The 25,973-nt window shown below is 39.8% G+C and overlaps 1 protein-coding gene across 1 annotated transcript in view; it reads right to left on the reverse strand.

Annotated features, from left to right (window-relative positions):
- LOC122791500 (mucin-5AC-like) overlaps positions 1 to 25,973 on the reverse strand; it is a 272,677-nt gene that overhangs the window by 36,216 nt on the left and 210,488 nt on the right. The window contains exons 39-43 of the mRNA XM_044059242.1: positions 15,992 to 16,061; positions 10,594 to 10,706; positions 9,717 to 9,748; positions 7,665 to 7,839; positions 2,127 to 2,231 (exon numbers count right to left, since the gene is read on the reverse strand). Coding sequence (XP_043915177.1) covers positions 2,127 to 2,231; positions 7,665 to 7,839; positions 9,717 to 9,748; positions 10,594 to 10,706; positions 15,992 to 16,061 — 495 coding nt within the window. The remainder of the gene's footprint in view (positions 1 to 2,126; positions 2,232 to 7,664; positions 7,840 to 9,716; positions 9,749 to 10,593; positions 10,707 to 15,991; positions 16,062 to 25,973) is intronic.

Raw genomic sequence — 25,973 nt, forward strand, 5'->3', positions numbered from 1 at the left:
ATTCTTTTTCTAGCAGGGAATCATATTTTTTCAAGTTCTTTCAGGCTGCTTGTTCAAAGGCTACAAAATGGATTAGATCAATGAGGTAAAAAATGGTGCAGTGATCACCATGTCCTACCCAGGCATCGCAATGTCCTACCCAGGCATCGCCATGTCGTACCCAGGCATCTCCATGTCCTACCCAGGCATCGCCATGTCCTACCCAGGCATCTCCATGTCCTACCCAGGCATCGCCATGTCCTACCCAGGCATCTCCATGTCCTACCCAGGCATCGCCATGTCCTACCCAGGCATCACCATGCCTTATCCAGGCATCGACATGTCCTATCCAGGCACCGCCATGTCCTGTTCAGGCATCTCCATGTCCTATCCAGGCATCTCCATGTCCTACCCAGGCATCTCCATGTCTTACCCAGGCATCTCCATGTCTTACCCAGGCATCACCATGTCCTACCCAGGCATCACCATGCCTTATCCAGGCATCACCATGTCCTATCCAGGCATCTCCATGTCCTATCCAGGCATCTCCATGTCCTACCCAGGCATCTCCATGTCTTACCCAGGCATCTCCATGTCCTACCCAGGCATTGCCATGTCCTATCCAGGCATCGCCATGTCCTATCCAGGCATCGCCATGTCCTATCCAGGCATCTCCATGTCCTACCCAGGCATCTCCATGTCCTACCCAGGCATTGCCATGTCCTATCCAGGCATCGCCATGTCCTGTTCAGGCATCACCATGTCCTGTTCAGGCATCTCCATGTCCTACCCAGGCATCTCCATACCCAGGCATCTCCATGTCTTACCCAGGCATCTCCATGTCCTACCCAGGCATGTTGTTTAGAATTAGATGACTTAACGGAATTTGCCTTTCTGGCATTAGTAGAACTACTCTGTCCAAAGTTTGAATTGTTGTCCGCTACTATCCCTAGATCTAAATGATGGCATTATTTTTCTGGGATCTGACCATTAGGTTTGTCATAATATTTTATGCCTTTCTGCTCTTATAAACTTCAAAAGCTGCCTTTCTGCCAAGCGCCATGATATTACATTTGCAGTCATTAAAGTTGGGATTACTACTACTGCTGTTACTACAAAGCAGTCAATGGTATGTCCTCATTCTGTTAGGAGGGGACATGACATGCCTCAAAGAATGACGAGTCACTAAGTGTTGCTAATGTAAAGTGATGCATGCAATAAATAAGTGCATGTTGTAATCTATTAAGTGCTGCAAAGAAGAACAAAGTGATTGTGTGATTTTTATTGAATACCCTGATTAAGGAGGGAAAGGTCAGACCAGGGTATACACAAAGCTTCCCCCCAGAAGGAATGACTCAGTACTCATCCAACAGCACATGAAAAGAGATGGCAAGAGGCAGGTAAAATCTGAGGATGGTGTTACAGGGTTACTATTGGTTCACACTGCAGAAATGGAACTGCGATGAATTTTGAAAGGCAATAGCTGTTATAATCATAAATTTTACTCCAGCGTTGTATCTTTTATACTTATTAACTATCCTGCAGCATGTTTCTTAACTGTCTGTTTCATGTTACTCTGTAATATACTACTGATACCATGTACAACTCATTTAGTTTCTTACTGTATGAAACTTTTCTCCCCAGGACTCCACTGAAAACAGACATTAGTGGCCCAGCTGGGCAATCCTGGTAAACTAATGTTAAATAAATAAATAAATAGCTGACTGGCTGGGAGCTGAAGCTGTGTATTTACTTAACTGTATTCATAAGAGAGTGTGCCTAGAAAATCTGAATTATCAGAGAAAGAGTAGACGTGTGTGTGTGTGTGTGTGTGTGTGTGTGTGTGTGTGTGTGTGTGTGTGTGTGTGTGTGTGTGTGTGTGTGTGTGTATTTGTGTGTTTCTACATAAAATTAAACAAAAACATAAAACCATTCTAGAGTCAACATTAGCACAAAGTATAGACAACCAAAATGGTCGGTATGATACAAACATACTTTTTTTCAGACTGATATTGGCTTACAAGAAATGGCACTAATTTCTCTGCCACATTTGAGTTCAAAATAAAAAATAATTCCAATTGCACTTTGACATGGATGTAGTACAGAAAACCTGCATTTGACTGGATAAAGGTTACAGAGGTACTTACCATATTTGTACACAGTGCAGCAGGCAGCTTCAGGAAGTGTAGCCACCACATGAAATCCTGGCTTACAGCCCTGAGGAGTTTTGGAACACAAACTTGTATTGCATCCTGTGAAATTAAAGAAAATGCTAGACATTAAATTAAATCAAACCTTAGAGGGTATGACTTGGTTTCAGATTTGCATCATTGCTTCCTGATAGATTTTAGCTAGAAACTTTTACTTATCCTTAGATTTAGCTGGTGTGCTTATATGAAATTCCTCCATTATTACATTCACGCAAAGTTATTCTTCTAAGATATTAGCTCTGCGGTGTAGAGGGAGAGAATCCTGTCTATGGCCAAGATGACCAAGTTTAACTAGCAGCCCTAATTCTAAATAATCTGACTGGGGAGGAGAAAGAGAGAACAGGCTGAGCGCACTCATCTCTACTAGTGGGGAGTGACAGAGTGTGTGCCTCAGAGTGTTCAGGCATAGATTAATAGGAAAGTACTAGGCTAGCTGGCCTAGCAGGCCATTTTAAGCCTAACCAATTTCCCTTCAAAGGTGAAAATCAAACCCTGTATCTTGTGTCTATGAGGTAAACAGCTTAACCATTATGCCAACCCCCAACCCCTATTATGCCAACCATCAACCAAATGAGTTCCTCAGTAAAGTGACGTTTGCAGGCTTCTGTCAAAGTGACTCACAGCCCCCATGCTATACCCACTGCACTGTGCCCTGGGAATATTGACTCTGCATCATACCTCTCAACTGTCCAGATTTTTACAGAATGTCCAGATTTTGTCTTTTATCTTTGGTCTATGCTTCATAAAAATTGTGGTTTTCTGGCAAATCATTGGGATAGTCTATGGACTGAAGTTATTAAATAATGATTTACATTTCAGTTTCAGACTTCAGATCCTTCAGAAAATGTATGCTAACACAAACCATGTTATTATGGCAACTTTCCAAGTTTATAAGAGCAATATTTAAAATCTGTCCATATTTTGGGTCTTCTCTCCATCATTTTGTCAGGCTTAATCCAGATTTCTTGAACTAAGAGGTTGAGCAGTATGCTCTGCGTGCATTGGGAAATGTCAAGGCAGAAAGCAAAAACCCTAATTTCCCATACAGATGATGGCACTGAGCCAAGAATCTCACCCCCCCCCCCCCCCGCCCCAAGGAAAGAATAGGCTGTAGGGCTGAATAAATAGGTTGATAGAACAGTGAGGGAGTCTTCATGGTTAGGGAGATCAGAGCAAAAACAGGATAACAAATATTGCTGTAGGACATTAAATAAGCACCTGCATAATGGAGTGGATTATTGAAATAAGTTATAAATAAGTTATGTCTTGTAACCCTGAATGTAATTCTTATAACCTCCACTTGTATACTATTGAGCAGAGAAAGTATTTAGATCAAAACTCCTGTCTAAACCCTTTAATCAGGCAGATTTGCAAAGCGTGTATGTAACTAAGAGAAAGCAAATATTTGTCTTCAAAACTGTTTTTTTAGAACTGCCTTAATGCTGCAGATAATTTTCAGCAGGTATACTTGTTTTATCAGCTTTATAATGCTGCCTGCCATATGTGAGGTCAAGAAACACCGATGAATGACAGATTCATTTCTTAAATATGTAAGCCTTCTAGTATTCATCAGAAAACTCCCAAGAAACACTCTGCTTGCTAAAGTGTTGGGTACACATGAGTCAAAACTGGTTGAAATCAGGCTGAAAGAATAAATAAAATCACATAGGACAGCAATGAAGACCTTGTAAACAGAGGTTTTACTCTCAGTTATGCATTTTGAAGGAAAGTAATCTAGATGTTATTTATACATTCAGAAATACATTTATCATGACTTATGAAAATGAAGAATGTTTTTTATTACTTATCTTTTCCGGTATGTGAAAGTTTTTGTAGACTGATTCAGAATCCCCCCAGCCCACTTTAATGAAGTAAAAAACCCTGAAACTGAAGATAGTTTAAGTAATATAACCTAAATGGAACTACAGTAACCCCAAAGACAGTGCAGTCTCAGAGAAAATTAATTATATAGTAAGGCTGTGGATGGGTGTAGGGAAGCTTCCCCCCATATACACTCGTGCAAATTGTATTCATCAGAGTTATGCATTCAGGCTCATATTCAATATTTTTAGTAATACTGTGCTTTATGTATTTTCAGTTTCAGGAATTTATACTTCAGTGAAAATGTTTTATAAGATTAAATTATGTTCTCTATATTGGTTATGGTTTAACTATGAGTGAACAAAAGCGAATGCAACAAGAATCGAAATCCCTGAACTGCATTCACTGAAAACAACCTATCAAAAAATACTTGAGTTTTTGCTGAAGGGGCAAGCCTCCCACACCCCCAAACTTAATATATACCAACTCAAAGAAGGCGGAAATTCACCCCAAAAGGACTTTGCTGCCAGCACCACTCACCGACAGTGAATTCCTATGGAGGAATTCTACTTGGCGACAGGTTGAACCTCGGGCAACTAAAGCCTGAGTGTTCAATCATCATCCCCAGGTAGGGTAACAGTTGGGTATACTTAGAATGTGTTTTATACTCCAACTGAAAAATGAGATCTTGTACATATCTATATCAGTCACATAGCATTAAGCATCACAAAGAAAATCTCCTGTCACTGTGTCTCTAATGAGCCTTCATTATGCCATGAACAGAAATATATTATTTACACACATATACATATATGGTATGTGTATATGTGTGTGTGTGTGTGTGTGTGTGTGTGTGTGTGTGTGTGTGTGTGTGTGTGTGTGTGTGTGTGTGTGTGTGTGTGTGTGTGCGTGTGTGCGTGTGTGTGTGTGTGTGTGTGTGTGTGTGTGTGTGTGTGTGTGTGTGTGTGTGTGTGTGTGTGTGTGTGTGTGTGTGTGTGTGTGAAAAAAAAATCCAAACTAAAGAACTATGAACATGAAGTATTAAATAAGACTACATCCTTGAGATTTAGGAAGTATTTTATAGACTAAAAGCTGAATGAATCATAACATTTATTTAGCTAGATATTACAAAATGTAGGCCACTGCTCATTATGACAACTGTTTTCAACTACTTTCTTTCACACACCTTTACTGAATTATCACTTGTGACTGTAGGCAAATTTACATTCATATAAAAGTAATCAAACTATATTAACATAACAAATGTTATACTTAACATATATTGCTATATATCATATAACCTAAGCAACATTACATAAATTATTCAATCCCTGCCTTTTTTAAACAAGAAGCATCTTTATTAAACCATCACTTACTACATAGCTAATCATACATTTATATAAATGAAAACAAACCACACCAACACAATCCTAGTTACAAGTATTTTGCACCATCGACCATACTGACATAATGACAGTTCCGAACAGTGTACATCACTTATAATCTACGTAATCTTTTTCAGTCAGACATTACACAGCTCACTTAAGTCCTGCTGCCTTTTAGACTTCATTCCGCCCCTGTATGTACTGTTCCCACAGTTCCCATTTTTTTCCTGTGTAGTTTGCTCCTACCCTTTTCTAAAGATCTCAGTTTCAGTTGTTTTATCGCTGTTACTATATTTACTACTTCTAGTATAGCTGGTTTAGATTTTGATTTCCATTTTCTAGTAAATGTTTTTTTGGCAGCCACCATTATTAGACAAAGCAAGGCCTTACCTTGTCTAGGCAATTCTAATTCTGTATCATAGCTCAGGAAAATCATCTCCCTTGTCAGACCAATCTACCCACCCAGCATCTCTGACAGTGCATCCCATAGGGAATCCTTAAATTTCACCAATTCACCACACTTTGGTGTTCTTGTTGTAATGAACTTTATAATTTCTCAGACTTAGTGAGGCACAAGAAATGTAACTGTGAAACTTGACTTTTAAATGTAAATTTATCATTGGGTAGCTTTATTTTGTTGCTGCTTTTATAAAGTCCAGCAGTGAAACACAAGTAATATTTTATGATGTTAAACAATTTATAGTTCATATTTAAGTTGTTTAAGGTACTGGAAAGGGTATCCTATGAAACTTCAAACTACAAAATGCCGATGAACAAAAACACTTAACATAAGTGCCTGAAATATTAAAAGTGCAAAACCTCAACATTAAGTGTTTTTTGCTTGAGACAAGCCCCCTGCATCCCCCTGTGAGGGGTAAGCCCCCACACCCACCAAACTTATATACACCAACTGCACAATCACAAAAACACGAAGAAGGGAGAAATCTCCCAAAACATAGGAATCACTGCTGACATACACACTTAGAAACCACACCAGCTGTGATTTCCTATGAAAACAGCAATCAGCATTTTGTTTTTGGGTGTCTTGTGATTCAGGTTCTTTATGCCTGAGGAATTTGACCTCAGCCACCTGCAGATATACCTGCAAGGAATCTTGCACAAAGCACTTCGAAATCAAAAGTATCTTCAGCTTTCAAGTAATTTGCTTTACACACCCAATTTTTATGCATATCTTTGTACATTAAAAACATGAAAGTGCTAAACCTACAAAGCATATTCCTTTCAATTTATAGGGTTCACTTTTTTTGTTTCACTGGAAGTTTTCAGTGGTCTGTGACTCTCCATTTCTTATTTGTATTATAGCTCATGTCATAAAAATGGTCCAACTGCCTTAAAAAAAATAAAAACAAGAACATTTACAAGTTGTCTAGTAAGTGATTATGGCTACTTAACTGACAGATTATAAGCAAAGTTTATTTTTAGATGTTTGGTGTACCCACAAGTGTCCATACACCCCACTCTTGCTACAGCATCAAGTGAATAAACTAGCACTAAAGTCAGGAAGTATTAATTTACTGCTTAAGTTTTATGCCGTGACACTTTCTTGTCCAGTAATAGGGCATGATGGTGGTGTAATGTGGAGAAAAAATTGCATCTAAGGCTAATGACAGGACCATAAGACATCAATGTGACCTGCAAAGAGCTGTGTAGCTGACTCAAGGTTTTTGAGTCTGTCATTTTCCACTTGTAACTATACAATTGACTCTGAACAAATCATTTGGTCACACAATGCTTCCAGGCTGCATCTCTTAAATTATAGCATGCCTATAAGGTAAGTCAAATTAATAAATAAATTAAATTCATAACACCTTTCTTTATACATAATTTACTTATCAAATGGCTATGTTGTCAAAGATAGAATCAAAAAAGTGATTCTAAAACAATATAATACTATATCATCCTATGATGTGGGTACAAACTGAAAGCTATTTAATATTTCTGTTTATATATATATATATATATATATATATATATATATATATATATATATATATAAATCAGTTCCAGGCTTAGTGCAATCAGTATTTTAATCAGATTTTGGACCGCTGACCTGGTATCATCTCTATTGAAATACGAACACTGAAGAAGGTTTTAACACAGTAGTTTTCATTGCCCACACCAAAACAGGGCACTGATAGAGACAATAATAAATGACATTCCACGCTTACAATCATGTATAATTTCATGCAGTGCCTACGAGTAAAGCATAATTGGTTATTACAGGTAAAATACACTGACAAGTACTTACTGCATTCAGTTTTGTTACAGCAAGGATTTTCTGGGTCTTTCACAGTAATGGGTACAAATCCTTCCTGGGTACATGTATTAGAAGAGGGGTAACATGCACGTGGCTTGCACTGGACAGTCATCGTAATGTTGTCACATTGGCAGTCCAGACAGTTGCTCTTCCATGTGTCCCCAGGCTGGTGAAAAGCAAGCAACATAGAGACATCAGATGCAGTTTCCATCAGTTTTGTAATTCTAGAAATGTGACTCCATACCAAATAACCCTTTCTTTTCTTAGCAAGTATGTAAAGTTATTTCAAATGAGTAATGGGTGAATGACGTTAGAGATGCTGTAATATATAACTGTTTTGTTTTTTCATTTTTTACCCTGTATTTTCTGATAGATGTTAGAATGACTTGAATGTTGACAATATCTAATAGCAGAGACTGGAGTGTTCACTGCACACACCAAATATAATTTACTTTCATTAGCAGTGTATCAAAGCATAGGCAGAAAAGTTACACAAGTCAGTTTTTCATTTCCATGAAATCTCAGAATTTGCTTGGACAATATTCATGCATTTTGAAAATGAACATAGTGTGAAAGTTAAACGAAAAAGTGATATCCTGGGGTGGTCCAGATACGTTTATTGCACACACTTCGTAAAAAATAAAAATAAAACCAACAACAAAAAATACTTTAAATATACCAAGTACTGAGCGCTTTCACCCACTAAATAAAGGCGGGTTTCTTCATAGTACAAGTATACAGTCAGAGTTGTAACCATTTATAGTTGGCTAAATTGATTAAATTTTATTAGAAACATAGTTACAAACAAACTAAATGAGAAATATTTTATGTACTTTTAGCAATATGAATATTAATTACTTTTTGTTTAAAATATTTAACAACTGATTAGGTATGCCCCTTCAATTCACTTTATTTGAATGTATGAATACTATTAGTTTTTTACACAAGCTGTTATTAATGTATACTAAATATCATAGTATTTTACCCTCTTGCATTGTACTATAGTGAACTTTTACATATTATTTTTATATAACATTATTTATATTAAAATAAGCAGTATACTGAATATCAAATGTTAACTAGTAGGCGTTGCTTTGTAATTAATTAATTAATCAATTTAGCCAACTATAAATAGTATATTTAAAGTATTTTTTGTTGTTGGTTTTATTTTTATTTTTTACGAAGTGTGTGCAATAAACGTATCTGGACCACCCAGGATATCACTTTTTAGTTTTACCAGTCATCGCATTGCAATTTTTGTTTCATAGTGTGAAAGTTAAGCAAAACCAAAGTCAGCAGTTTATCCTCAATTCTTGCTGAGTCATTGCAGTGTGACTCATAATTTGAGATATTTTACATTATTTTCAAGGTTAAGTGTGTGTGAGCGTGCGTGCATGCGTATGTGTGTGTGTGTGTGTGTGTGTGTGTGTGTGTGTGTGTGTGTGTGTGTGTGTGTGTGTGTGTGTGTTTGAATGAGCATGCGCATGGGCTTCCTTCCAATTTCACATTCTCCTGAATCAAAGTATGGAAAACTGATGACTGCAAAATGTTAGATACAGCTTGGTAATTTTATTATGGTGTATTTTCTATTACTCTTCGTAGTAAAGTATAAAGTGCATTACACAGTCTAACTAAGACCTTATAGACCTGGCCAAAATCTTCATGTAGCATGAGTTGTTGGACTGTATTATACACCAGAACTGTCTTCCATTTCAGTAAAACTGGAATAAACAACTCTATGCTGTGGGCACAGTAAGGCATTCTAGGTTATCTATCACTGGCTCCAGTTATAAATAGCTGCATGAATGTGGTTAATCTCCTGAATTGTACCTCACTAGCCCTTCACAACTAAATGTTATATTTACACGTATTTAAAACCTACCCGACAGCATAATTTATTGCTTATGCATAATCATTTGTACACCTTGTACATCTTTGTACATCTACATCTTGCTGTGATGCCTTGCCAACCCAGTTCATTCACATTCAGCTTTTTTTTTTTTTACTTTAGCAGGTTTAAAACTGTGAGTAAATTTTCTTTACCTCTCTTGGCATTCCATCGGGCCCTGTGCAACCTATAAAACCAATAAACAGATAAAAAGATATATATTAGTGCATTTCTGACTGCAGTAGTTCAGTCTACCAGAAAACAATCACTTACAGAAAATAAATAAATAAATGAGCCACACGCTGAAATCAAGGAAACAAGCATTTTTCTATATAAAAGACTCCTTTTATATAGGAGTCTTTTATATAGTAAAACATTTGTTTCCTTGATTTCAGCGTGTGGCTCATTAATTTATTTTTACTGGTCGGTGTTGTGCTTTGTGGTTCACTTACAGAAAATGGCAAACCAAGATGGAAATACAGAGCTGTGAATTTTCATTTCTTTCTTCCTTTCTCTTCCCTCTTTCTTTGTCAGTTTTGTTTGCTTTTAGCATTTCCATCTCAGAATATTACCAACATAAGGTACCAGTAATGTAACTGTGATAAAACCTGATAATCTGAAATGTGTGCGGATAGTGTTGCATGTCAGAACAAGGAAAATGGTGGGAGAGACTGCAAAGTACATGCTAACTAAACAGTGGGTGCAGATAACCCCAGTCAGGCACTAGGACAAGCTATCGCATTTTTGGAGATGCCCACACATTTTTGTTCAAGCTCAGGTAGAAAAAAGGAAACAAATGTATTCTGTTACAGTGCAAAGCAAAAAGAATTATGCATGAAAATGGTTTTGGATGGCTAGTGACTGTGGTGTGCATGGATGGAAAACAATTTCCTCAGCATGTGTTGATAACAATTCCTGCTTTGTTATTATCCAAGGTCATCCTGTACTAACATCCATCATCACATCATTTATGGACACCAAATATTCATGCCTAAATGCCTTAACTATGAAAAATGTTAGTAAAATGTTTACCGCAGGTGGAGACACAGATGTCCAAATACGTGTTGAAAAGGATTTTTCCATCTTGACAGAAACATCCTTCAGCATAATTATCATCATCAGATTGTACATACTTGTCATTATATCTGAAACAAATACAGTAAATAAAGAATTACTTAAGTGGATGCAGGTACGATGCTTAAACAATATCTGTTTGAGGTGCAAGTAAGACCGTCAATAAATCTTCTTAGTTCCAAGATATTCTTTTTTTTTTAAAGTAGGTACATCGACTTATAGTTTACTTCTGATGTGAGAGTTACCCTGTCAACTCTTGTTGCCACTCAGAAACATTTATCATCACGTTGTACGGAGGCCCTCATTTACATTAGCTATCAGTGAAAAAAAAGTATTTGTGGAATAGCGCCTCCATGTTGGAATAGCATGTTGGAAAATAAAGAAAACTAAACAGTTTGTACTGCTTAGAAAATAACTTAAATCACATCCCCACAAAGGCAACTAATGGTACTTCTTTAGACACAAAGGTGATATCATCAAACATGAAGAATATAGACAGATAAACTCAAACTGACAAGCTTTCATCTAATTTTGTAAATCAATATCAACCCCTTTCGTGGGTACCCAACAAATATAAATAGTGTAATTATTTCAGGATATTACACCTTCAGAGTGTATTACAACTGCTAACATATTATACTGAATGATGCAGTACGTATGTAATCTCTTCATAACATTGCATGTAACAAAGCTAAAAACACATTGTATTAATATACTCTAATTTTAATGTCAATAAAAGACTTGCTGATAAAGTAAAACCACATTTAACTCCTGTGTTTCATCATGTGACATATTATTACTGTATATGTTCATGTTACTACTGTTATCCCTCATGGTTTTGTAAATATGCTTTCTTACATATATTTGCTTGTATATACATGATTTGTATTGCAAATATCTGTATCTTCATTCCTGGGTAAGTGTATTTATATTGTATGCAGTTGTCACTCTTTATGTCTTCCCATTTGGCCTGGGTCATGACCGAAAAGGGTCCTGGGGTCAGTTCACTTCCCAGGTTAACAAATTAACTTAATAAATAATATCTGACTTTATCAACAACTGGGTAGTGTGATAGTTTAATAGTTCAGGTTTCGACCTCATAGGTTCAGGGTTCAGTCCCAGTTTCTACTGACCATCCATGGGGAGTGTACCTGTTTTGTTTATAGGGGAGTGTATCTGTTTTGTTTAGAGGGGAGTGTACCTGTTTTGTTTATAGAGGAGTGTACCTATTTTCTTTAGAGGGGAGTGTACCTGTTTTGTTTATAGGGGAGTGCACCTGTTTTGATTATAGTGGAGTGTACCTGTTTTGTTTATAGGGGAGTGCACCTGTTTTGTTTATAGGGGAGTGCACCTGTTTTGATTATAGTGGAGTGTACCTGTTTTGTTTATAGGGGAGTGCACCTGTTTTCTTTAGAGGGGAGTGTACCTGTTTTGTTTATATAGGTATTCACGCAGTGCGTGGTTTATCCAACCTTCAAGTATATGTCAGTTGGCTGCTTTCATATATAGCATGTATTAGAGGGCCACTGTGGTCAGCTGCTTTTTTCTCTCGGCCTTTTGGCGTTTGGTGCATTGTTTGCAGTACTAACACTTAAGCATCACAGGAAGGGGTTAATATTATGTTACATTGTTGCGTTTGGTGCATTGTTTGCAGTACTAACACTTAAGCATCACAGGAAGAGGTTAATATTATGTTATATTGTTGCATTTGGTGCGTTGTTTGCAGTACTAACACTTAAGCATCACAGGAAGTGGTTAATATTATGTTACATTGTTGCGTTTGGTGCTGCATTGTTTGCAGTACTAACACTTAAGCATCACAGGAAGGGGTTAATATTATGTTATATTGTTGCGTTTGGTGCGTTGTTTGCAGTACTAACACTTAAGCATCACAGGAAGGGGTTAATATTATGTTATATTGTTGCATTTGGTGCATTGTTTGCAGTACTAACACTTAAGCATCACAGGAAGGGGTTAATATTATGTTATATTGTTGCGTTTGGTGCTGCATTGTTTGCAGTACTAACACTTAAGCATCACAGGAAGTGGTTAATATTATGTTACATTGTTGCGTTTGGTGCTGCATTGTTTGCAGTACTAACACTTAAGCATCACAGGAAGGGGTTAATATTATGTTACATTGTTGCATTTGGTGCATTGTTTGCAATACTAACACTTAAGCATCACAGGAAGGGGTTAATATTATGTTACATTGTTGCGTTTGGTGCATTGTTTGCAGTACTAACACAAGCATCACAGGAAGGGGTTAATATTATGTTACATTGTTGCGTTTGGTGCATTGTTTGCAGTACTAACACTTAAGCATCACAGGAAGTGGTTAATATTATGTTATATTGTTGCGTTTGGTGCATTGTTTGCAGTACTAACACTTAAGCATCACAGGAAGTGGTTAATATTATGTTACATCGTTGCGTTTGGTGCATTGTTTGCAGTACTAACACTTAAGCATCACAGGAAGGGGTTAATATTATGTTATATTGTTTCTTTATCCCCACAATAGCCTGGTGGGGTTACCATACTGATGTGATTTTTTTCAGTTAAGTCTTATTTTCCAGACACATTATTGTTCTCACAATATCAAACTGTATTGTTGTCTTTTTTTCTTCAGGCTCTTTTTTCCATTGACTTAGAAAAAGAGTACTCTGAATTACTGATTCCTTCGAAAATCTCTGGAAAGAGTACAAGTCAATTTTTCACTGACTTCGGTCGATAGGTTCATAGGTATATACTAGGCTAATGGCCACCAAGACCTTTATAAGCCTAGCCATGCAACCCAACCCAAGTCTGTCTCTATGTAACATGGTTGTCTATTTGGAGAGGTACGTTAGTTAGGTGGTTGCTAAATATGTAGTGCAGGGGTATGTTAGGTAAGGAATATTTTTTGTTGCCCTCTGTCTATCAGAGACATGGGGTCAGAATGGGGGTGAATTTATGATTTCCCATCCATAGGTCAGGGTTCAGTTTGACTATGGTTAGACATGGACTCTGCTTCACATGGAGAGGGAGCCTATTCCAGAGCATAGGGTTACTTCAGATGTATATCTATCTCACCAGTATGTTCTATTTATGTTTGTTTGTGTCTTTTGGCTTTTCCCGGTTAGGGGTCGCTACAGCGGAACTCCGGTCCACTAATGATTGGTAGTGGATTTTTACATACCGGGTTACCAGCCCTGACGCACAACCTTCAACGAAGGCATGCCCCATTCATGTATGCCTCCACACAGAAGACGCTCTAGCTGAGAATCGAATGGGACAACATCTTGCTATGAGGCGACAACGCTACCGCAGCACCACCACTGCAAATCCTTGGCTCTAGTGTTTCTGGGGCTATTCATTTTGCAGATGTGCAAAAGGTCCATCAGGGTTGGATCTGAGAATTACTTATATGCCAGGAGTACATTGCCTCTCAGTAACCTCTAGGAGACTGAGTATAGAGATAGGGCTTTAAGGTGATCCGTACAGGACACTGTGTTAACACCCTGATTCTCTTGGAATCTCTGTGGGCATTCCAACTGTTGCATATGCTTGGTTAGGTACATTTGAAGGGGGCATTGTACTCAGTGATGGGTCTGATAAAGGGGTGAGTAAAGTGTTACTATAACTTCCTTGGAGCTGGATGTCATATCCTTACTTATAAGTTTGGCAACATAGATTTATTTCCTTACTACCTTGGCTATGTTTTGGTCAAAAGCCAGATTGCTGTCTATATATGTTTGAATACCATTGGCATTTTATTGGATCCTGTTTGCAGCCTTATCCATAATCAATCATTTGTGATACCTCAGTGATCTTTATTAAATGCCAGCAGTGCACAGGACCACCTCCTTATTATCCCTTTCACTACTGATGACCCTTCCATCTTCCTGGAACTATTATAGAATCCAAATCACTCTATTACAGATGGGTGCCCTTACTCACCAGCACCTGGCTGGCTGGATTTAGCCTAGCCAACAAAATCTAGGGTGGTGTATAATGCTGAATGTATGGATAACTGAATGTCCAAAATGTTGATGGTATGTTTCGCCTTAACAGGTGAGTGGGGTTTGGAGGGAGTGTTGTGCATGTGTTTGAGAATTAGGGTTAGGGTTGGGGATAGGTGAGGTGATAGATTTTATGTATTTGTGGGCAAGTGTGTATATTTTAGCGTTAGAGTTGTGGCTAGGTAAGGGGTTAGATGTAGTGTTGATAGTGTGTGTCTGTGAATGTTTGTGTGTCCAGGTTTTGTCTTGTGTAGTGGCAGTGATATGGGGAGTTCTTTTTAAGGTAAGGTGCAGGGTTAGTGCTGGGGAGAGGGTCAGAGTTAAGGTTACGTACGGTTAGCACCCATTACTAAGGTGGTGCGGGGGGGGGTGGGGGCATGTGTTTTCATCACAGTCGAACTCTCCAGAATAACCTTATTGTGTTGGACTTGCATTTCCTCCTTATTTTGCCTTTGGTAACATTTTTACCAATGTATTATCGTGCTTTAGCCATACCAATCGCCTTCCTTTTTGTTTCGTTAGCCCGCCTGGCATTCTCATTCCACTCTTTACTTTCTTCCATCTTCTTCAAACACTTGCACAACTCCATCGTTCCCAAATTATACTTTAATTGAAGTTTTTTGACACAAGCTATTTTATTCATTATCTTTACATTTTGAAGTTCTACATACTTGTCCATAACATCTTACAGAGTCCTCTTCATGGTTCCCTTACTGGAAGCTCAATCCCAGCAGGCCTAATATTGCTGACTATTTTTTGTCAGATTTCATCCTCTAGCAATTCCTTATTGTCAGCCTGCCCTTTCCTAACTTACCTTGTGTTATGTTATTGCTCAATCATATGTCATGAGAAGATCAATCACACTGACATCCTGAAGTTTCTGACAGCTGGGGGGGGCATAAGGCGCACTATTACCCCCCAAGTAATGTTAGATTTTTACTTTGAATTTGGTACAGCTAATGAGCTAGCAATGTATATTGTCACAAAGATATGGTCCCCCTCTGGAAAGGTGAAATTTCCCCCCATTCCTGTGTTGTTGCTTTCCCTGCATATCTCCTGGAGCAGTGACTTTATGTTCTCTTATTTTATTTATTTATTCCTGCCACGTACATTAAAACAAGATATCAAGACCCCTGAATACAAAATGAAGTCACTATCAATGATAAGACAGTAAGTTGTGAAATGTTTTATGTTTTCCTCTCACTTTTAACTGGTCTGGTGTTATAACCTGGAAGCATTAGCGGCAGAACGGTGTTTGCGTGGTTCACTGGTCTGCATCTTAGTATTTCCATTTCTCCCAAACAATGTTTTGTATTAGAATTATTAGAAAATTGTTTATGTCCTTAACTACTTACCCTGAATTACAGGTAGGTTGCACCTTTGGGCCACATGCTTTGTACTCCTTACCAGATGGACACTGCATTTCTGTAGGGAATAAAAACATGTATCACAAGCACAGTATACTCAGTTTTGCATTACAGTAATCAACGTCTTTGCTTTATTTTCTTTTATCAGTGTAACCTCCTCCAAGAGGAATGTTTTACCTTTGGTTTATCCTGCAATCATCTGTTAAGACAAGGCGACAGTACTGCTGGCTGAGTAAGTTCACTCTGTGTGTATGTTTTGGGTGGGGGATGTTTTATTTTAGTTTAAACAACAAGTTTCTTGAAAGCAGTTAAGATCTTTTCTATATAACCTATTTTTTCTTTTGCTGTAACTGATTGTTATAATGATGTTGTATGATATTTTGGGATAGAAGACATCAAAAAGTGAATCACATTCTACCTGTCGGTTGTATTTTTTTAATTACATTTGTCTCATGGTAGAGAGAGACAATTAACTAATCTCATCTGTCTTGTAACTACATTTAGAATTCAACTTCCCATCCATTGCTTTGTTCCTCCTCACCATTTCTCCACCTTTCTAGTGCGACCATGGAGTTAATATTGCTTAGCTTGGCTGAGTAGTTTTTCTCTTGTATAATACTCAGCCAAGCTCCTCGTGGTGCCCCGCAGAGTACTACAAGCAGCAGACCGACTAAGGAGAGACTTTCAATTCATATAAATATTTTTTCTCTGCATTTTTCTCCTGTGACTGCTAGTTTGCCGAAAAAGCAATCACTAGCATTTCTGAGCTTTAAAAAACCTTCCTTGCTGCATACTTAACTGTTTATTACTGTTAGCACTTTTTAAAAATCGTTTTAAGTTCATTTTTGACCCGTTTAACTGTTGTAGGCTACACACTAAAGTGTGCTAGCCTGTTATACACATTTAAAGTGTTTTTGTGAAAGTTTAGTGTATTTCTCTGGCAAAAAAAGAAAAAAAAATTCTTGTTTCCCACCTTTTCTAAGCTAGTCTAGTCCAGCTTTCAGGTTCTGCTGAATTTAGGACTGTGTTATAAGTGCCTGTGTTGCCCATATCCTTACTTGGATAGGAGGAAGTTTCTCTCTTCACCAGTGAGAGTGGGGAGCTTTGAGCAGACTATCTGTCCCTGGAGGAGTGGTCACAGCCCAGCAACTTGTAGTTTATTGGCCGTTTTGGGTTAATTCCTATCTCTTCATCTCCCTGCCTTAAACCCCGCATTTGCGCGGTTTTGCACACCGTGCAGCACTGGTTAGCTTGGGTTAAACTATTCCAGGCTTCACAAAGTCTGCTCTTCAATTTTTCCCTTAGAACTAATCAAACTCTCAAATAAAGCACTCTAACTTTCCTTTTACAGCCCAGCACTTGCTCCAAGCTCTCAGTAAGTACTAATAAATGCTAACACTACAACTCCCCTTTACTATACAGTAGTACAAGGCTCCCTATTCATCCCTACTGGACAATTCAGTAAACCAGTTCATTTACGCATACAGGCATGTCAAAAGGGCAGGTTCAGGTATACTCTCCAGTCCAGCTGGTGAATCTGGGAATCTTGAGGCAATGTTACAATTGCCTCATGTGCACAGACAACCCTCTCCTCCTTCCAACAAACACAAATGTATGTGAGAGATGTGACTATACAGCCAAACTGGAGGCCAAGCTCTTTCAACCCAAGGCTGGAACAGCCAGTCAGGAGGAGAAGGGAAACACTTGCACCACACTTCCAGTCTCACATACACCAGTCATACATGCACCAGCAAACAACACACATAAATACACAAAAACATACTTGGAGGCTCTAAATAAAAATCTGCCTAAGCAGCAGAGACCTCCAAAGCAGACATCTAAGCAACCTCCACCCTCAAACAACAACATATCACATACTTCACAAAGTCAGTCTGCCACGCAACCACAGCCCTTAAGGCTTAACAACACACCCAATACACTAGTAATAGGTGACTCTATTGTCAGGCACACTGACGTTCCACTCACTAGACTGAACAAGGAGAAGGTTACTGTAAGCTGCCTGTCAGGTGCCAGGATCCACCACATAACACAAGCACTCAGGTCACTTCAAAACAAGCACATATATGACTCTGTCATTGTACATGTTGGTGTGAATGACCTGAGATGCACCTCCTTGGACTACATGAAAAGAGATATAGAGGAGCTCTCTTTTCATGTAGCCCAGGCCAGTATGACCCTGACCCTGAGTAACATCTTGCCCTCACCAAGAATGATGCCACAGTACAAGGGAAAAATGATCAGTTTTAACAATTGGCTAATCTATTGGTGTCATTCCAAGGGGATCCAGTGTCTGTCAGCCTGGGATGACATGCTCGAAAAGCCACACTGCTTCGCCAGAGATGGCTTGCACCTGTCACCCTTAGGCTTTCGAATACTGGCCAAGGCTCTTGTCACCCCCATAGTGCCTTTTTTAGGCAAGGCTCAAAAGACAAACCCACCTCCATAAACAACACAAGTAACCAAAAACTGAGGGTAATGTTACTCAAAGCCAGAAGTCTAAACTTCAAAATGCATGCACTCGAGGCACTCCTTAGCATGGAGAAAATCAGTATCTGTGCAGTAACAGAAACCTGGTTCAAGGCTCCAGAGAACACCCCAGCACTACCAGGCTACAACTCAAACCATACCTTTCGGCCCCAGAACCTGGACCGAAATACAAAAGGAGGAGGTGTATCCATTTTCATAAAGGATACCCACACCTCTAGGTTAGTAGCACAGCACAAGGCCTCGGAGACCATCCATGTGCAACTAACAGTGGGCAAAGCTGCTTTTCAGATTGTAGCTTGCTACAGATCACCTACCTTGTCTCAGGACCCCCACTCATCATTCCTGAGAACATTGGAAAATATAAAGGTCCTACCTAACACCATGATATTGGGAGATTTCAACTACCCAAACATTGACTGGGATAACTACTCAAGTACAAACTCCTTTGCCCAACGCTTCCTAGAGTTTATAAACTCAAACACCCTGGAACAGCTGGTCAACACACCCACAAGAGGTGACAACATATTGAACCTGATCATCACCAACATTGGGCTTCAGCGCTCCACACCAGAGGTAAACCCCTCACTGGTAAGATCAGATCATAAACTAATCACACTGGACATCCACATCCCGACCCCACCCCCAGTCAAGGAAACCACTGTGAAAAACTTTTCAAAAGCCAACTTCACACTTCTCAAGACCGAGGTGGAAAATTTCAAAGCCCCCTTGCTAAAGGATAATGCTGTCCAAACCGCAGAATCCTTTATAAATGCATTCTATGAGCACCTACAGGAGTGCATGGATCGAGCCATCCCAAGTAAAACCAAGACTCACTCCTCCAAAAAGAGGAAACCAGTCTGGTAGTCCCCGGCCGTAAATAAGCTGTACAACAGAAGGAGGAAACTATTACATGATAGAGCAAAATCCCAAAAAGGAAAGGCATCACTGATCAATATTAGCAAGAAACTACGATCCCTCATAAAATCATCCAAGGCCAGTTTCAAAAGAAAAATTGCCAAAGACTCTAAAGATAATCACAAAGCCTTCTTTAGCTATGTCAAGTATCTAGGTGGCAACTTTCAGATATGCTCTGAGCTAGTGCAAAATGGCAAAAAATACACTAAACCAACTGACATTGCTAACATCCTGGTTGACAGGTGCAGTGCAAACTTTATCCCCCCACCCCCAAAAGGATCCATGTCCATCTCAGAAGAATGCAGAGCCCCAGACATCACTGACACGCAGGTAAAAACAGCCCTCTCCAAAGCTAAAAACACAGCATCAATGGGACCGGATGGTATCCCAGGCTGCATCTTACACGAGCTCCAAAATGAACTAAACCCTCACCTAAATACACTGTTCAAACTCAACCTTACCACAGGCTATGTACCCAAAGAATGGCGTACAGCAACAGTCATCCCGCTCCACAAAGGTGGTGCCACAACAGAACCTGGGAACTATCGCCCTATAAGCCTGACTAGCCTGGTCTGCAAAGCTATGGAGTGAATCATCATGGAACTCATAAACAGAGACATTGGGAACCTCCAGACACTGGACCCTACCCTATTCGGCTTTGTTAAAGGCAGATCCTGCCTCCTAAACCTAGTTGACTTATTTGAAACAGTTACCAAGGCCATAGATGAAGGAAAGGTAGTCCACACAGCCTACCTGGACCTCACTAAGGCCTTCGACACCATTCCCCACTCTGGCATCATAGATAAGCTCACCAGCTTGAACATTAACCCCTATGTCATGAGATGGGTTGCCAGCTGGCTCACGGATAGAACACAAATGGTCAGAGTTGCAGGTGCCATGTCTGACTCTAAACCAGTTACAAGTGGCATCCCACAGGGCTTGGTCCTGGGACCCCTCCTGTTTGGTATATACTTCTCTGAGGTACAGGCAAGCACGGGAGGACTATGGCTGACCAAGTTCGCAGATGACTGCAAACTGGGGGCCATAATCGGCTCTCCGGCTGACACAGACATCCTCCAGAAGAGTCTCACAGAGACAGATACCTGGTGTCAGAACCATGGCCTCAAGCTAAATGCCAAAAAATGCATAGTCATCCCCTTTGGGAAAAACAAAATGCCCACGAATTATCACATAGGTGGTAATCCACGAAGTACAGAGGATGTAATTAGGGACCTGGGGACCCAGGTAGATAGACCTCTCCTTTGATAATCACATTGCCAAAGTGGTTAGAAATTCCTTCTATGTAGACCACCAGATCACAAAAGGGTTCACATATAGATCAAGAGAGGTCATTGTGCCCCTCTACTCATCACTCATTAGGCCCATAATAGAGTACAATGCCCCATTTGGAATGTACCTTACTCAACACCTGCAACAGCTGGAAAGACCACAGAAGTACCTCACCAAGAGGATCATGGGCCTCAAACAGATTTCCTATGCAGCTCGACTAAAGAAACTCCAGCTCTACTTGGTTGCTTACTGCCTACTCAGAGGTGATCTCTGCCTGACGTACAAGGCCATGTCTAACCCGGAATTAATGGACATGCTCCACCTCAAGAAAACCAAATCTCTTAGAGCTACACGCTCCAGTGAATTAAACCTCAGCACAACAATAAACAGGACATGCTGGAGGGATAGATTCCTGTCCCAGAGACTTCCCTCGCTCTGGAATAGAATCCCAGTTTATGTTAGGCAAAGCTCCTCACTGACTCTCTTCAAGAGAAATCTTGACGAGTGGATGGGAAATCATAAATTTACCCCTGGGATCACTTCAATTTCCCTGCTAGATAGAGGCCCAGAAAACTAACTTAAAAGGGAGGCGAAAGCCAACACATTCTGGCTAGGCTTATAAATGCCCTTGGATAGATAGCCTAGTACCTACCTATGAACCTATATATAAGTAAGGGGGTATGAGTGACCAAGCCCCTACAAGAGGTGGGTTTCTTTTTTCTGTCTTTTTGGTACTATAAAGTTAGTTTCACAGTGTAGAACAGACTGAACATAAAACAGATAACCCCCTCATCACTTGTAGTTTTTAGTGAAAAAAACTGCAGTTCATCTACTCTCTTTTCATATCCCTTCCCCCTTTTCACACATGTTTGTGATGGTGGGCTTGTGAACTCCTTCCAGTACAGCCTGATGTTACTTTTCTGCTATTGTGCAATACAGAATTACATGCAGAACCCCCACACATGGTCTGACCAGGGTCCATTAAAGTAAGAGCATTACTTCTTTGCTTCTGGAGTATATCCTCCTAAAGATTCACTCACGCATTTTATTGTTTACTTCCATGTCCCTCCCCTCTCCCTCGGCTCCTAGTTAGGCAGTATTGCATTCCTGTATAGGTCTTCTCCTTTATTCTACTTCTCAAATGAGAGTTTATACTAGGGTTGTTGTGGCCAAGTGTACTGTTTTTCTACATTTAGAAAATGATGAATGTCACCTTTTTCACTAATTTGATCAGCCTTTCCAAATCCTAACTTAGACTCTTCTGTCCTTTCTCATTGCTGTGCCTATCTGTGTCACCAGTGAGTAGGATCATCCTGTTGTCTCTTTTCTCAGATAGATTCAAAATGGACACACAAAAGAGTACTGGACCAAGCACCATTTCCGGTGATACCCAACCCGTCACTGTTTATTCCTAACAGTGTCATTATGGCCAGAACTGCCTGTGTCCAACCTTTCATTCATGCCATAGTTCCTCAGTCTCAGACCTACCTGCCATCTGCAAAGTTATGTACCAGCTGTTTATGCAGATCAAAGCCAAATGACTTACTGAAGTCCATATAGACCACATCTACTAGTAATCCACCATCAAGTTCATATGTAATCCAGTCATAAAACTGCAGAGTTTTGACTGACAGCTCCATGAACCAGTGTTGGTTGTTTCCTGGAAATTGCTGTCCTACGGGAGAGCAACAAGCTTTTTCTTTAGAATTTTTCAACATCCCTTCTTGATACTCCACTTAGGGTACCTGGGTGGCATTTTTTTCTGTTTTCCTTTCATCTTCCATACCTTATATATTTCTATGTCTGGCATTGATCTGCTAAATATTTCTATCACAGAACTCCCTAGCACAGTGGCCAGATTCCTGAAGACCCTGAGAAACAGTCTGTCTGGTGCCTCTGTCTTACCCTCCCTTACTGCAATCAGGTTCTTCTTTAGTTACCCCTGTCTCTGTATACCCTGGTATCTGTCCAGTACTATACCCACTCTGAATTAGCTTGCTGATAACAAACCACCCTCCTTCCCTTTCCCCTTTTGAAGACTAGGGTGAAATATTCATTCAAGTATTTGCTTATTCCCTGCCTTCTTTCATTTGCCTTCCATCCTTATGAAGCCTAACTAGGTCTGTCTTCCCCTTCCTTCTTTTTTTGTAATACATGTAAAAATTCCTGGTTTCCCTTCTTGACTCCTTCTGAATTACTCTAATACTTGTTACTTCCACTTACTTTGTCACGCTTCTGTTGTACTCCTTCTACTTGGCCTCCACCATGTCCCTGCCCCTTCCTTCCACCTCTGACGTGAATGTTGAATGATATGTCCTCACCCTTAACCTCACATTCCTTCGAAGACACATTATCATCTTCCTCTCTGTCCGTGTTTGCCTCTTATGCAAACTCTGCCATTTCTAAAACATTTATGTTCCACCTTGCCTCCTTCACAGTCCTCTCCCAGTGACAACGTAGACTCCAAATGAGCTTTGTACAAGACCACAGTAGTTGAGCCAGTGGCCAAAAGCTATGATCAGAAGGTGATCACTGCTTGCCATGATAGTAACCACTTGTGGAAACTGGCAGTGAGAGAAAGTTATTAAGTTAAAGAAACAGGCCTTCCGTGCAATGTGTGCAGCTCCAGAACTGACCAGTAGTTACCAACAGACCAGGAAAGCAGTAACTGTGGTAATTGTAAAAATTAAGGTCCTCATATGGAGGGAATTTGGCAAGACCTTGTAGAAAATCTTTCAGATGTCCTCAGAAAGGTTCTGACAAAACTTCCAGTAATGTTGGGGGAAATGCAGATGATTGATCAGGTTATTCTCAGGAAGATACAAAAATGCTAGCCTTAAACTGGAACATTGTCAGAAGAAACACTGTAAAGAAGGAACCAAGTGGAGATGCTGTTCTTCAACAGGGCAGTGCCAAAGCCAGCAGGTAGGACTGGTCACTTTCTATAAATGAAGTTTCTATGACAATCAAATGCTTTCACTCTGGCAAAGCAGCAGGACTGGATGAGGTCTGTTTTTGAATGCTGAAAGGTGCTAGATATTATTTTGGTGTCATGGTTAGCTTGCATTTTCAGTTTTGGATGTGAGGCTTGGATAGTACCTCTGGATTGGTAAATTGGGATAACAGCATCCATTTTCAAAAAAGGGGGGAGAGGAGAAGGTATTCCACTTAGAGAGAAATCATGCTGTTTAGCCTCCATGGAAAAACCTATGGTGGGATGCTGGAAGAAGGATTTTATCAGATACTGGAGCATCTGATTCAGAATAAGCAGTGAGATTTTCCTTCTGGATATGAAGCACTATATCAACTCTGTTTCCATTGATACTGAAGAAATTGTGGCTGTTGAATTCCATGAGGGGGTCTGCCTCTGTTTTATGCATGTGGAGAGGATTATGGCTGTGTACCCTGAGAATATCTTGTGGGAGGTGCTATAATAGTATGGTGCCCTAGGGCCACTGCTGCATGTTACTTACTTCCTGTATGGTGCCCTAGGGCCACTGCTGCATGTCACTTACTACCTGTATGGTGCCATTGGGCCACTGCTGCATGTCACTTACTACCTGTATCTGTGGAATGAAAGTCACATCTACATTCTTGGCATTAAGTGGAATACATTTGTGGTAGATGAAGGAATCCACCAAGGGAGTGACTTGCTTCTCATCTTGTTCATGATATTCATGGACAGGGCCTCAAGATACAGCTAAGGTTTAGACAGTGTCTAATTTAGTGAACCAAGGGGGATGCATTTTTACTGTTTGCAAATTATGCTGTCATCATCACCTCAGGCAGCTGTGATCTCTGTCTTGCATTGGAGAAGTTCAGCTAACACCTCCAAAACACAACTTGTGATTCTTGACTTTAACAAAGTAAACTATTCTCCAGAGGTGAGAGGAAGTGACCATGCCAAGTGGAAGATCGTTAAGTGTTTTAGGGTCTTGTTCATAAGTCAGGGTAGAGTAGCAGTGGTTGTACTGCAAGGATTTTAGTGGACTTTGGTGGTGGGTGAGAGATGAATCATAGGATGAAGTACACAGTTTACTGGTCAATCTATGTTCCTCATCCTAGTAAATTGACCACAAGCTTTGGTTAGTGACCAAACAAATGAGACTACAGATACAAACAGTGAAACTGAGATTTGTCTTAAGGGTTGTTGGGCTTATTCACTAGAACAAGATGAAAATCCAGCAGTGACAGTGAATCTGAGAGCAGAAATCCAACAGTGTCAGTGATTCAGTGATTCCCAGAGCAAAAATCCGTCAGTGTCAGTGATTCTCAGAGCAGAAATCTAGCAGTGTCAGTGATTCTGAGAGCAGAAATCCAGCAGTGTCAGTGAATCTGAGAGCAGAAATCCAACAGTGTCAGTGATTCAGTGATTCAGTGATTCTCAGAGCAGAAATCCAGCAGAGTCAGTGATTCCCAGAGCAAAAATCCATCAGTGTCAGTGATTCTCAGAGCAGAAATCTAGCAGTATCAGTGAATCTGAGATCAGAAATCCAGCAGTATCAGTGAATCTGAGATCAGAAATCCAGCAATGTCAGTGATTCAGTGATTCTCAGAGCAGAAATCCAGTAGTGTCAATGATTCAATGATTCTCAGAACAGAAATTCAGCAGTGTTAGTGATTCTCAGAGCAGAAATTCAGCAGTGTCAGTGATTCTCAGAGCAGAAATTCAGCAGTGTCAGTGACTGTCAGAGCAGAAATCCAGCAGTGACAGTGATTGCTAGAGCGGAAATCCAGCAGTGTCAGTGATTCTGAAAGCAGACCTGCTGCTCCTCTGGCTGGAGAGGAATCGGTTCAGCTAGTTTGGGCACCTAGTTTCAAATGCCACTTGGCTGCCTCCCATGGAAGGAGTACCAGATATGGTCCACTTTGAGAAGACCCCTAGGGCAAAGGCAGAAAATTCTGAAGAAATGATATCACCTTGCCTGATAATGCCCAGGGATGCCAGATAATGCACTCCGGATTCTTACTGGTCATAAAGAAGTCTGCTTGACCCTGCATAGTTTGCTACCACCATAGTTCTCACCAGGACAAGTGCTTTAGAAAATAGATAGATGAACGGTTAGAATAAGACATGTTTTAATGACATTGGGTTTACAGCAAAAAAAAAAAAACATCCATAATGTGACAGTATAACCTGTTGTTTAATTCATTGAGCAGGGAATGTGTTATGTCCTTTCTAGAATTTATTCCAATAAAAATATGAGAAGAACTTTAAATTGTTACTTCATAGCCCACTGCACTTTCTAACAGCATC

Source organism: Protopterus annectens, chromosome 17.part0 (assembly GCF_019279795.1).
Source record: "Protopterus annectens isolate FY-2018-M chromosome 17.part0, PAN1.0, whole genome shotgun sequence".
In the NCBI taxonomy this organism is placed as follows: Eukaryota; Metazoa; Chordata; order Ceratodontiformes; family Protopteridae; genus Protopterus; species Protopterus annectens.